We start from the raw sequence: 14,309 nt of genomic DNA on the forward strand, positions 1-14,309 counted from the left end.
TAGAGTGTGTGTGACAGGCAGATATTGCACATATTGTTATGTTATTGCACAAGTTATTGTCCGTTGGCTACTGAGAGAGAGGACTAAGATAAGATAAGATAAGATAATCCATTATTTGTGTACAGCAGTACACTTAACACGCACATGCGGGGGAGGGGTAAAAAAGGTAAAAAGTAAAAAAATATATATATAATTACGAAATATAAACAGTATATACATGCAATGGAATGGAGCCACACCCACCAGATTCAACATGCACGTTTCTCTGGGAGAGAAAACAGAAAAATCAGGCTTTAACTCTGAAATCCTGCGAGTCTTGAGTCTCTGGGAAGTTCCGACAGAAAAACACGGTGGGTGTGTGTGTTTGTGGTGTTTGGGGGGTTTAGGGGGGGAAACGGAGCTGTTCAGAACTGGTGGAAGTTTCCACCCCCAGAAGTCACAGTCGCAGCTTTAAATCAGAACAAACAGGTGTAATTCTGTGTAATTCTGCGTCAAAGGCGCGTTTTATTGCGAGGCGGCGGATCCAATTACCTGCTTCACACCCGCGTTTAACCATCACCAATAACAGCTTTATTACATCACATTATTATTATTTTTATTCTCTTTTTTTTTTTACAGTGATGTGAAAAGTGGCAAGCAAATCTAAAGGTGTTTCTTAATTAATTGCTGACTGAAATCGACTCCGCAGAAAACTGAAGTCTCGTTATTTCAGAGTGTTGACCTTATAATAAACAGGTTTTGAGTTAAATCCACCGTGTTCTGGGTTCATGACTGGCAGGTCGCTATTTTTCTAATTTCCAGGGGTCTTGACTTCCGTTTATCACTCCGTTTTCATCCCCCCATCCTCGGATCGGGAGGAGTGTGAGTTGATGCTGAAGCTGTCGGGGCCTCGGCGCTGCTCAAAAAGGAAAATTAGGATTTAAATCTCCCAAAATAAAATAAAATAAAATAAAATCTCTCCCCCCAAACCCAGAACCGTGTATTCGGCCCAGGACCGGTGTTGTGCCAAAAAGTGATTTCCTGCCAGAATCTTATTTCTTCTGATTTGTGGCCGCGGGAGCGCGCACAGCAGCCGGTGAGCGACGGCGCTAAAACGTCAGATTTTCAGATTATGAAACTCAAGAATGATATCAAGTCATATTTAGGTAGAAAACTACTTTTAATTAACTGTATTTGGCCTTCAATCCATTTTTTTTGCAGGTAAAAAGACCCCTTTTCAGGGGAGAAATCAGATTCTGGCAGGCAATCACTTTTTGGCACGACAAAAAACGTCAGATTTTCAGATTATGAAACTCAAGAATGAGATCAAATCATATTTAGGCAGAAACAACCTTTCATTAACTGTATTTGGCCTTCAGTCAAATTTTTGGCAGGTGAAAATGCCTATTTTGTGTTGTAATGGTCCTTTAAAAGAGTTAAAAGCAGCTCTAGTGTTTATATTATGAAGCTCACGAATAATATCAAGTCATATTTAAGCAGAAACAACTTTTCATTAACTGTATTTGGCCTTCAATCCATCCATCCAATCCATTTTTTGGCAGGTGAAAATGAATATTTTGTGTTGTAATGGTCCTTTAAAAGAGTTAAAAATCAATCCTGTGAGCTCTAGTATTTATATTATGAAGCTTTAAGAATGAGATCAAATCATATTTAGGTAGAAACAACCTTTCATTAACTGTATTTGGCCTTCAATCCATTTTTTCAGGTAAAAAGACCCATTTTCAGGGGAGAAACCAGATTCTGCTCCATCTCTCCTGCAGGTGCCGGATCGTCTTTAAACATCAGACTCTTTAACTTCTGTGACTATATAATGATCACTTCACATGCAACTTTCGCGCGTATTGTGCCAGCAGCATTGAGGAGATGGATAATGCTTGTAAAGTCTGACAAGTCTCCGTTTGTTTTGGTTCCACGCTCGTCTGAGAAATTATCGTTCACCCCTTTTAAAGAGCGCAATTGAGAAGCAGCGACGTCCCTTTTTTTCTCCTCTTCTCTTCTCCTCCTCCTCTCCAGCTTTTGTCCTCTCCAAAGTGGCGTCTGCATGTCTGACTCCGCCAGTTACTGATTTGCAGGCAGCATGTTAAGGTGGCCCATGTAAGTGATTTCCACGGACATCCCACTAAAGGAGAACAAATCGCGGACAAAGGCGCGCCTTTCCCATTCAGCGCCGTCGTTAGGACAACCCAAAAACTATTCCTCAAATAATAAGTTGTACTTCAAAGCGTTTCTCACTGAAGGGTGACTGCTTCACTCCTTTTATTAAGTCTCCCCTTCTCCTTGTAGTTCCCCCACACGAACCGTCCCCTGGTTTCTGTTTCATCGGTGTTTATTTTGCAGCGTTTGTCTCCAAAGGGAAAGGACATGCTCCTCTCCTCTTTTGGAACCTTTTTACCCTTAAAAGTCAAAGCTGACAAAAGCCGCTCTTGAAAGAGGGACAGCAGATGAAGTGTTTTCCCAGAAAACCTGACACGACAGCTGTAAAATGTATCGACGTCGCAGTTTTTACGGCCAAGAAAAGACGCGAGGACGCGCGCGTTTATTGCGCGCTTTGGTTGTGTTAATGAAGTGATTCGTGCTCGGCTGTAAACGTGAGGCTGCAGGAGCTTGTTTACTCAAACAGTCAGCCCAAACCAGAGTGGACATGCAGTTTTAGAGTCTTTCTCCCCCCCATTTTGCGCAAAAAACTCAAAAATATAAAAAAAATGCAGTTTTACGCATCAGTTTTACGCATCTCCATTCTGCGCGCAATAATAGTCAATTTAGTGTCAGTTAAAACCGGACATATTCAAATGTTTCCCGTCTCAGGACCCGGGTTTCTGCAGGAATCTAACCTTAATCTAACTCTCCCTCTCCGGGTTTGCAGCTTTTCAAACCCGCGCTGGTCAATTTCTTAATTCTAAAGGCCGGACCCGGCTCCGCTTTGAAAGTGAGATTGTGCGTTTTAATGGAGGAAATAAGAGGTTCCCCAACTTCCCCCCCCTCGTATTCCTTGTTTTATACACTCTATACAAGGCTCTTGCTTATTGTCAGATATCTTTTTATCTTTTATTTCGCCCATGAATGATTCATGCCGCGTCTTTGTGCCGCCGCGGCGCTTTCAGGGTTTTTTTTTTTTTTTTTTTTTTGCGCCATCAGGGGGCTCGAACTTTTTCCCATTATTATAAGTCGGTGATTGGTGCACGATCCGCGTCTCGGGCCCGACTCCCGGGCCCGCTGCACGCCTGCAGGTGTCAGGATGACACCAGAAAGATAGAGCTTCTTCTCTTATTTAGAGTTTACTTCACAAGAAAATATACAAAAGAGGTAAAAATCTCACAAACACCATTTATATCTTGAAAAAGTCTCAATGAACAATGAGCTTATTAATCAATCTCGCTGAAATCATAATCATCTGACATGAATTATTTACTGTAACGGTAAATATCCTGTTATATTGTTGTTTTTTCTCAGTTTAAACCTTTAAATGGTATCGTAAAATGAATTATTGAAATCCCAATCATTGCTGATTCATTTCCAACTCTCTGTATCTCCTTCTTTTTTAATCCAAAACGTCCAGTGGCTCATGCACCTGTTAAAGACAGATCACTACAAAAGGCATGCCAGAAACTTCACATTACAGCCTATTCAAGTAGACGCTTTCCTCTTTTACAGAACACAGATCAAAAATAAGCCAAAAAAAAGTTCAACAAGTTTGAAAAGAAACATCAGCAGGAAATTATACATCACCAAAGCTGATATTAGTACTCTTTGGTGCTTTTCTTCTTCTTCTTCTTCTTCATATTCTTATTATTATTCTTCCTTTGCAATTCCAGAACAACACTGATACTGGCAAAATAAATTACAGTGTACAAAACCACATTATTTTTTTCCATCATTAAAACTACACGACATTCACAAGCATCAGTACAATTACATACATAGAAATCCTCCAGGGCCGGAGCCTGTCAGTGTCGACATTTAGGGTCTCGAGGGACTCGCTGGACTCTTTAACAAGCCTTACACTTGCGTATTTTGCATAAAATATAGTCTTAAATAATTCTTAAATATTAAAAAATTCCATCCAAACAAATTTATGGTATAAATCTGAAAAATTAGAACCCTTGGGGGAAACTCAAATGTGTCCCTCCTCATTTTTTGTAATTTTTTTTTTTTGCATTTTGTTTTTTTTTGTACCACTTTTGAAAGAAAACGTGTGAAATTAAAAAATAAAAACCAATAAATCCTCATTTCTAGCACGTAGATTGTGTCCATTAAGGGTTTACTGCCACTTAGTTGCAGGTAAAAGCTCAGAGCGGCTGATTGTGCAGGTTACGCTGCATGAACATGAAAACATTTAATTTCACATCAGGTGACTTTTAATTTTCACGGTTAATTAAATGCTGCATGGTTAATCGTGTAAAAAAAAAGAAAAAAATATTTTTTTTTTTGAAAGTTCTAGTCATTGAAATAAGGATTTATGTATTTAACTTTAAATGACAAATTGAATTACAGTTTTAAAATGGATTATTCAATGGTAAGTGATTTACATCTAGGTTAAAGGTCAGGGGTCACTTTAGGAGAATAATTCAGCCCAGACGGGGATTTTTCTCTGATTTTGGTGTTCAGGTTTATTCCCAACCAGTTCTGGTTCAAATAACTTTTAATGACGAATGTAATTACAGTTTAATTTCCATGGTTAATTAAATGCTGCATGTTAATCTTGTAAAAAAAAAAAAAAAAAAAATGTTTTTTTTTTTGAAAGTTCTAGTCATTGAAATAAGGATTGTATTGTAACTTTAAATGACAAATGTAATTACGATATAGGTTAAAAGTCAGGGGTCACTTTGGGGAGTAATTCAGCCCAGACTTGAACTCCAGTGAAGGTGATTTCTTTTTTTTCTTCTGATTTTGGTGTTCAGAGTTATTTCTGTGAAGGTAAATCCTCCAGAACAGTTCTGGTTTAAATAACTTTAAATTACAAATTGAATTACAGTTTTAAAATTGATTATTCAATGGTTAAAGGTCAGGGGTCACTTTAGGAGAGACTGAACTCCAGTGAAGGTGATTTTTCTCTGATTTTGTTATTTCTGTTAAGGTAAAATCCTCCTGAACAGTTCTGGTTTAAATAACTTTTAATGACAAATTGAATTACAGTTTAATTTTCATGGTTAATTAAATGCTGCATGTTAATCTTGTAAAAAAAAAAGACTTGACCTCCAGTGAAGGTGGTTTTTTTTCTGATTTTGGTGTTCAGAGTTATTTCTGTGAAGGTAAATCCTCCCGAACAGTTCTGGTTCAAATAACCTTTAATCACAAATTTAATTACATAATAAATGCTGCATGTTAACCTGTAAAAAAAAAAATCTTTTTTTTTTTTTAAAGTTCTAGTCATTGAAATAAGGATTGTATTGTAACTTTAAATGACAAATGTAATTACAGTAAAGGTTAAAGGTCAGGGGTCACCTTGGGAGAGTAATTCAGACTTGACCTCCAGTGAAGATGATTTCTTTTTTTTTTTCTCCTGATTTTGGTGTTCAGAGTTATTTCTGTTAATTAAATGCTGCATGTTAATCTTGTAAATAAAATGACTTGACCTCCAGTGAAGGTGATTTTTCTCTGATTTTGGTTTTCAGAGTTATTTCTGTGAAGGTAAATCCTCCCGAAGAGTTCTGGTTTAAATAACTTTTAATGAAAAATTGAATTACAGTTTAATTTCCACGGTTAATTAAATGCTGCATGTTAATCTTGTAAAAAAAAAAAAAAAAAAAAAAATGTAAAGTCCTAATCATTGAAATAAGGATTGAATTGTAACTTTAAATGACTTGAATTTTGGAATTTTCATGGTTAATTAAATGCTGCATGTTAATCTTGTAAAAAAAAAAAAAAAAAAAATGTTTTTTTTTTTTAATGCCCTAGTCATTGGTATATAAGGATTGTATTGTAACCTCAAATGACAAATGTAATTACAGTAAAGGTTAAAAGTCAGGGGTCACTTTAGGACAGTAATTCATCCCCAGACTTGAACTCCAGTGAAGATGATTTCTTTTCTTTTCTGATTTTGGTGTTCAGAGTTATTTCAGAGTTTATCAGAGTTATTTCAGAGTTATTTCTATTTCAGTATAAATCCTCCCAAACCATTCAGTTCTGGTTCTGGTCTCAATCAGAGCATCGTCCGGGGGTCCGATCCCCGGAAAGAGTCCTCGTCCTCCGACTCCGACGTGTGCGCGTCGCTGGAGGGCGTGTGCATGTGGGGGGGCCCCAGGCCGCCGGCCCCCCCGGCCCCCCCGCCGCCGCTGCCCTGGCACACGTACCACTCGTTGAGGTTGGTGACCTGCTGGGGGGACAGGGTCCGGGTGCGGGTCCGGACCGGGTCCGGGGACGGGGACAGGGACAGCGGGTCCTGCAGCGGGAGGTTGATGCCGCCAGGGCCGGAGCTGGAGATGTAGGGCCCGGAGGAGGCCGGGGGGGGCGGGGACTTGCAGTGCACCTTCATGTGTTTCCGCAGCGAGCTCGGGTGCGTGTACGACTTGTCGCAGCCGCGCACCTTGCAGTAGTACGGCTTGTCGCTGGTGTGCACGTGCGAGTGCTTCTTCCGGTCGCTGCTGTTGGCGAATTTACGGTCGCAGCCGTCGAACTCGCACTTGAACGGCTTTTCCCCTGGAATCAGAAATAAGAATCAGAATCAAAATCAGAATCAGAATCAGAATCACAATAAGAATCAGAATCAGAAAAAGAATCAGAAATAAGAATCAGAAGTTTAATGGCAAGTTTTGTGAAACGCACACAAGGAATCTGTTGTGGTGATTAGAGATTAGTACGGACTAAAATATTTATCACAATAATTTCTGGCATTTATCCTGATAACAATAAAAATGACGATAAAAAAATGGCTAATTTCTTTCTTTCTTTCTTTCTTTCTTTCTTTCTTTCTTTCTTTCTTTCTTTCTTTCTTTCTTTCTTTCTTTCTTTCTTTCTTTCTTTTTTTCTTTCGGGCTCATTTCTTCCTTCCTTCCTTCCTTCCTTCCTTCCTTCCTTCCTTCCTTCCTTCCTTCCTTCCTTCCTTCCTTCCTTCCTTCCTTCCTTCCTTCCTTCTTTTCTCCATTCCTTCCTTCTTTATTCCCTTCTTCCCTTCCTCTTTTCTCCCTTCCTTCCTTCGTTCCTTCCTTCGTTCCTTCGTTCCTTCGTTCCTTCCTTCCTTCCTTCCTTCCTTCCTTCCTTCCTTCCTTCCTTCCTTCTTTTCTCCATTCCTTCCTTCTTTATTCCCTTCTTCCCTTCCTCTTTTCTTCCTTCCTTCCTTCGTTCCTTCCTTCGTTCCTTCCTTCCTTCGTTCGTTCCTTCCTTCCTTCCTTCGTTCCTTCCTTCCTTCCTTCCTTCCTTCCTTCCTTCCTTCCTTCCTTCCTTCCTTCCTTCCTTCCTTCCTTCCTTCCTTCCTTCCTTCCTTCCTTCCTTCCTTCCTTCCTTCCTTCCTTCCATAAATCAGTTTTACACAAAAACATCACCAACAGGAATTTATCGTTTTTACCGTGAGATACAAATTCTTACCGTGGGAATTTTTTTGACGGTTTATCGTGAACAGTAAAATATCAGTAAAATATCACCCGTTAGTGGTGATTGGTGCAAATACAAAGAGCAAACAGGAGCAGACTTGATCTGCTGTAACTGATCTGTAGTCAGTCCTTGTTTTTATATCTTGCCTACCTGCTGCTTGCTTTTTTTCATACTGTACCAATATAAAAATGTAATGAAATGGTTCCGGGATAGATGCAGTTTCTGCCTATAAGGGAATGTGTAATGTGGTTCATGCTGCTTAGTTTATTAGTAATGTTACTGTGGTATTGAGTCTGATATCTGTTGAGTGTATGTTGTTTTATACGCATATGCATGTATTTGATGCCTAAAACACATGTCCCTAGTGGACATTAAAGTATAGCTCAATTCAACTCAACGCAACTCAAATATATAATGAAAATGTACAACATGATGGTTTTAAAGTGCCGGATAATGAGTCTGTTGACCTATAATGTGCGTTAATGTGACGCATAAGGTCAGGACTGGAGTCTTAATGTCGTTAATGGATCTTCTGATGAATGAAGGACGAACGGAGACGAAGTCATGGACAGAAACATCACAGAAACCACAACACGGACCGACTTCACCTGCTGGAGCTGGTGCAGGAGTTCTGCACATTTCTGCCAATTACTTTGCCAAAAAAATACTACCGAATGGTTTTCTACCTTTGCAGAGATACGATTTTCCTGTGTTTTACTTCCTAAACCACTTCCTTTACTGTGTTTTAGTCCCTAAACCACTTCCTTTACTGTGTTTTACTGTGTTTTACTCCCTAAACCACTTCCTTTACTGTGTTTTACTCCCTAAACCACTTCCTTTACTGTGTTTTACTCCCTAAACCACTTCCTTTACTGTGTTTTACTGTGTTTTACTCCCTAAACCACTTCCTTTACTGCGTTTTACTCCCTAAACCACTTCCTTTACTGTGTTTTACTCCCTAAACCACTTCCTTTACTGTGTTTTACTCCCTAAACCACTTCCTTTACTGTGTTTTACTCCCTAAACCACTTCCTTTACTGTGTTTTACTCCCTAAACCACTTCCTTTACTGTGTTTTACTCCCTAAACCACTTCCTTTACTGCGTTTTACTGTGTTTTACTCCCTAAACCACTTACCTTTACTGTGTTTTACTCCCTAAACCACTTACCTTTACTGTGTTTTACTCCCTAAACCACTTCCTTTACTGTGTTTTACTCCCTAAACCACTTCCTTTACTGCGTTTTACTCCCTAAACCACTTCCTTTACTGTGTTTTACTCCCTAAACCACTTCCTTTACTGTGTTTTACTCCCTAAACCACTTCCTTTACTGCGTTTTACTCCCTAAACCACTTCCTTTACTGCGTTTTACTCCCTAAACCACTTCCTTTACTGTGTTTTACTCCCTAAACCACTTCCTTTACTGCGTTTTACTCCCTAAACCACTTCCTTTACTGTGTTTTACTCCCTAAACCACTTCCTTTACTGTGTTTTACTCCCTAAACCACTTCCTTTACTGTGTTTTACTCCCTAAACCACTTCCTTTACTGTGTTTTACTCCCTAAACCACTTCCTTTACTGTGTTTTACTCCCTAAACCACTTCCTTTACTGTGTTTTACTCCCTAAACCACGTCCTTGTCTTTTGCCAGGCCGTCATTGTAAATAAGAATGTTCTTAACAACCTGCCTGGTTAAACAAAGACCAATGACTGAATGAATATCAAATAAAGCCATAGAATTGGATTTTTTTCTCTTTATCGTATAATGTTCACAAAGTTTAATGTAATTCATGTCATGGGTCGTGTATTTTGAAGGATCAAATACTCAACATCCATATTATCCATTTTACATCGTGCAAGAAATGATGGACATGTCAATCAAACTTTGAAGATGGACTGAAAAACACCGGCTTCACCTACTGGAGCTGGTTCTGGTTCTGGGTGTTTTTCCTGCACCAGAACCAACATGGAGCTGCAGCTGCTGCTCATTCACTCATTCACTCATTCACTCATTCACTCGTAGTAGTAGCTGTTACTCCCGTGTGAACACGTGTTTGCCTGGAGGTGTGTGTGTGTGTGTGTGTGTGTGTGTGTGTGTGTGTGTGTGTGTGTGTGTGTGTGTGTGTGTGTGTGTGTGTGTGTGTGTGTGTGTGTGTGTGTGTGTGTGTGTGTGTGTGTGTGTGTGTGTGTGGATCTCAGGAGACCCTCCACCACCACCGCCGTAAGACGTTTCTGCACCGCAGTGGAATTTGATTATTGCCTCTCACACACAAACACACACATGTAGAGTCTGCAGAGAGCAGAGAGCTCTGGTGACCTGTGGTTTAGAGCAACTGTTTATGACGTGTAGTGGTGTTGTTAGAGGTCAATATATATATATATATATATATATATATATATATATATATATATATATATATATATATATATATATATATATATATATGTTTTCACTATACAAGCTGATATTAGTAATCTTTGGTGCTTTTCTTCTTCTTAAGACTATATTATATGCAAAATTCCCAAGTGTAACGCTTGTTAAAGAGTCCAGTGAGGATAAAAACGTGCTGCTTGTTCTCTGGTGACGTGTGGTTTTGAGCAACTGTTCATATGTGTAGTCTTGTTGGAGGTCAAAATTTGTATATATATATATATATATATATATATATATATATATATATATATATATATATATATATATATATATATATATATATATATAATATTATATATTATGGGTGTCAAGGGACTCACTGGACTCTTTAACAAGCATTACACTTCGGGTATTTTGCTTAAAATATAGTCTTAAGAAGAAGAAAAGCTCAAAGAGTATAGTAAGAATATATATATATATATATATATATATATATATATATATATATATATATATATATATATATATATATATATATATATATATATATTATTGCACAATCATGAGCTTCACTTCAAGCAGGATAACAAAAACACTTTTTAAGCTCATTATGAACATGCAACATGGGTTTATTCTGGAGGTTTTGACCTTTTCCAAAAACAGCCATGCAGAACCTCCGCAGTTCTGCAGTTACTATTATACTCTTCCTCCTCGAGGTTTAACTTCATCCAAGTGTCTGAATCTCTGAGAATAATCATGTACTAATAACCCGCTCTGCTCCAAACTGCGCTGCTGTTTCTGATTCTGTTTCTGCGTAAACGTCTCCACGTCCGGGGGATAATTACATTCACGCTGCAGCAGCAGAATCCACGTAAGCACGTTTTACAAATCATATGCCTTAATGGCTTCACGCCTACTTTGCAGGCGCGTGTTTGAGAAGAAAAAAAAGAGAAAAAAAGTTTATATTTAAGAAAAATGTGCAGGCTCGTCGTTCGCGACTTTGGTTTTTTCCGCCGTTACGCGCGTTCCTTCAGCTGGTTTAAGATCTAAAAAACAGGGAAAAAAGTGGGTTCGTGGTCGTGCATGTCCCGGCAGGACTTTAAAACAAAGATAACACTGACCTGTGTGAGTTCTCTTGTGGATCTTGAGGTTCTCCGAGCGCGCAAACACTTTCCCGCAGCCCGGGAACGGGCAGGGGAACGGCTTCTCCCCGGTGTGGACGCGGATGTGGTTGATCAGTTTATACTTCGCCTTGAAGGCTTTCCCTTCCCGCGGGCAGTCCTCCCAGAAGCAGACGTGCGAGCTCTGCTCGGGCCCGCCGACGTGCTCCACCGTGACGTGGTTCACCAGCTCGTGCATGGTGCTGTAAGTTTTGGAGCAGCACGGTTTTTTCTGGCTCTGGTTCCTGCTGCGTCCCCGGTCCCGGCTCTGATCCTGGTCCTGGTCCTGGTCCTGGTCCACCCACTTGCAGATCAGCTCCTGCTTGATGGGCTGCCGCATGTATCGCAGGAAGGCGCCGGCGGCGGCGGCTCCGTGCGGGCCCGCCAGGCTCATGGAGCCGTATCCCGGCGGCGCGTAATGCGCCCCGGCCCCGGCGGCCCCGGCGGAGCCGGAGAAGTCCCCCGGCCGCGCGTACGCGTCCCCGGGGAGGCCCAGCCGCATCTGCCCGTTGAGCGCATGGTTGTGCAGGTGGCCGTGGCTGAGCGGGAGGTCGTGGTGGTCGAGTCCCGTGAAGAGCGAGGACTCGGCGTGTCCGTAGGCACCTGTTGGGGAGATGAAGACGCCGTGGTGCCCGTGGTGGTGGTGGGGGGACCCGTGCTGCTCGCCAAGCGCCTGCATAGCAGAGGCTGCAGCGGACAGTTCTCTCCTGAGGATGAAGTCCCTGCTGCTCGGGTAGCCCGGGTGGGGGTGCGGGGGGAAGCCCGCGGAGCTCTGCGCGGTCCCGGTCTGCGCTTCGGGGTGGTGGTGGCTCTGGATGTGGATCTGGTGCTGGGACGGGCTGAGCTTCAGCTGCGCCGCGTTGCTCTGCGCCATGTGCTCGGGTCCGAACGGAGTGAGTGCCACTGCGGGGTCGGTGGCCAGCTCCCCGGGGTGGAGGTGGTGGTGGTGGGCATGGTGGGAGAGAGGGTGGTGGTGGTGGTGCTGCTGGTGCCCCCCCAGCCCCGGGAAGCCTGTCATATTCTGATGAGGAGGAAGGGGTTGAGTCGCTGCCAAATCCGCTAATCTGATCGCCGGGTTCCTCTTGCTTAAAGGGGTTTCCATCAGCGAACAAGACACGGGTCCATCCACTCTGATTGCTTTTTCTTTTTTTGTTTGGGTTTTTTTTTTTTTCACCACTTCTCTAAAAACATTATAGGGAAATATGAATATAAGGGTCTGTAAGTTCTTTTGTCCCCGGCCCGGCCTCTAAAGTAAACTCTGCTTTGCTTTGCTCCTTTCCTTTCCTTTCCTTTGCACTTCTGTCCTCGAGCGCTTGGCAGAACACACAACAGTTGGAGGACGCAGTGGGGAATACAGTTTAGAAATGGCACCGCGGGTATTGGACGGATTTTTTGTGACTGGCAGTTTGGAGAACGAAGGGATTGGCTGCCGTTCAGCGCAGGAACAGCGGGGTTCCGCCCCCTCACTTGTTTCCTTCTTTCCTTACTTCTGTCCTCTTCTCCTCACTTCTCTCCTCACTCTTCTCCTCAGTCCTCTCCTTCTCTCCTTACCTCTGTCCTCTCCTCACTTCCTCACTTCTCTCCTCAGTCCTCACTTCTCTCCTCACTTCTTTCCTCTCCTCACTTCTCCACTTCTCTCTTCTCCTCAGTCCTCACTCCTCTCCTTCTCTCCTCACTTCTCTCCTCACTTCTCTCCTCATTTCTCTCCTTCTCTCCTCACTTCTCTCCTCACTTTTCTCCTCAGTCCTCTCCTCTTCTCTTCACTTCTCTCCTTCTCTCCTTACTTCTTTCCTTCTCTCCTCACTTATATCCTCACTTCTCTCCTCACTTAAGTGAGGAGAGAAGTGAGGAGAGAAGGAGATGAGTGAGGAGAAGTGAGGAGAAGAGGAGAGAACTCCTCACTTCTCTCCTCACTTCTCCGAAGGAGTGAGGAGAGAAGTGAAGAAGTGAGGAGAGGAGTTAGGAGAGAAGTGAGGAGAGAAGTGAGGACAGAAGTGAGGAGAGAAGTGAGGACAGAAGTAAGGAGAGAAGGAGAGAAGTGAGGAGAGAATTCTCTCCTCACTTCTCTCCTTCTCTCCTCTTCTCCTCAGTCCTCACTTCCTTCTTCACTTCTCTCCTCTTTTCCTCACTTCTCTCCTCACTTCTCTCCTTCTCTCCTCACTTCTCTCCTTCTCTCCTCACTTCTCTCCTCACTTCCTCACTTCTCTCCTCTGACTCCAAAAAGTTGTAGTCGCTAAACTTCCCTGCGGCTCCGCCTTTCTGTTTACTAGAAAACCAGGGGGGAGTGTTGGTGGTGGTGGTGGGGGGGTCATCATGCATGTCTGCTCAAACTGCCCTTATACATGCAGAAAAGATGGATAATAGATGGAAATAGTCAATAAATAGAGAATAGATGGAGAATAGTCAATAAAAGTGAGGTTGGTGGTGAAACGAGATGCCCATCAGTGTTTTTATTTGTATTTATAATCACTTTTTTATTATAGTTTCCTTTTTATATTGATGCATTTATTTCATTTCACCTATTTCCTTTTTTATGTGTTACTAAAATCAGATTTAGAAGTCATTCAGCTTTGGAAATGTAAGTATCTCTGGTTAAAGCGTCTTTATGCTTTAGCTGCCTGACCCAAAACCTAAACACTTATATAAAATGAAAATATGTAAGATTTTAGGCCTTTCCTCAGACCGCCAGTTTATTTCGTATTTTATGGTATATTTTATTCAATTTTTTATCATGACGTTACATTTACAGTAAAGACGAGACAAGCGGAATAATCATTAGGACAGAAGAGGGAGGGGAAATACATCTTTATTCAAAATAGTTTTTATAATTTCCCAGTTATTCAAAAGAATACATAGAAAAAAGAGCAACCTTTATTTAATTTAATTGAATTTTTTTCGTGTTTTATTTAATTTTGCTGCTCCGTGACTCCATGGCTCTGAACGCGGAGCGTCGTAAAAACTGCGCGGTTCCGTCTCCGTTCCTCTCCAGCTGATCCTGAACCAAAACTTCCCTCCTCGTGTTCGGGCCTCCTCTAAAACACTCCTCTAAAAAACACTTCAAAGCTGCAGCGCGTTTTCTCCGCACGAACATAAATCAGGGTAATTGATTCCCATCATGTCAGAGAAGGAAGTTTGTGCGTTTACAGGCCTCGTTTATGAACTGCTTCATAAGCAGCTGACGCCAAAAAGCTGGATTTGAATGCGTTAATATACAGTGTATAAGATTATATAACAAATATATGTAGATCCAT

General features: G+C 41.6%; 1 protein-coding gene across 1 annotated transcript; it reads right to left on the minus strand.

The window, feature by feature from the left end:
• Nucleotides 1–6,139: 6,139 nt before the first annotated feature.
• Nucleotides 6,140–12,437, minus strand: zic5 (zic family member 5 (odd-paired homolog, Drosophila)). Its single transcript, XM_061724661.1, has 2 exons — nucleotides 11,020–12,437; nucleotides 6,140–6,636 (listed from the first exon to the last, which is right to left on the minus strand). Exons 1-2 carry the CDS (start codon nucleotides 12,158–12,160, stop codon nucleotides 6,140–6,142), a joined length of 1,638 nt encoding a protein of 545 aa, XP_061580645.1. The 5' UTR covers nucleotides 12,161–12,437.
• Between the last annotated feature and the right edge of the window lie 1,872 nt (nucleotides 12,438–14,309).

This window comes from Cololabis saira, chromosome 6 (assembly GCF_033807715.1).
Source record: "Cololabis saira isolate AMF1-May2022 chromosome 6, fColSai1.1, whole genome shotgun sequence".
NCBI classification, from domain to species: Eukaryota; Metazoa; Chordata; class Actinopteri; order Beloniformes; family Belonidae; genus Cololabis; species Cololabis saira.

Coding starts and splice junctions, on each gene's coding strand:
- zic5 (XM_061724661.1), bottom strand. CDS start 12,160: ATGGAAACCCCTTTAAGCAAGAGGAACCCGGCGATCAGATTAGCGGAT. Junction 6,637..11,019: donor CCACAAGAGAACTCACACAG/GTCAGTGTTATC, acceptor TTCTGATTCCAG/GGGAAAAGCCGTTCAAGTGC.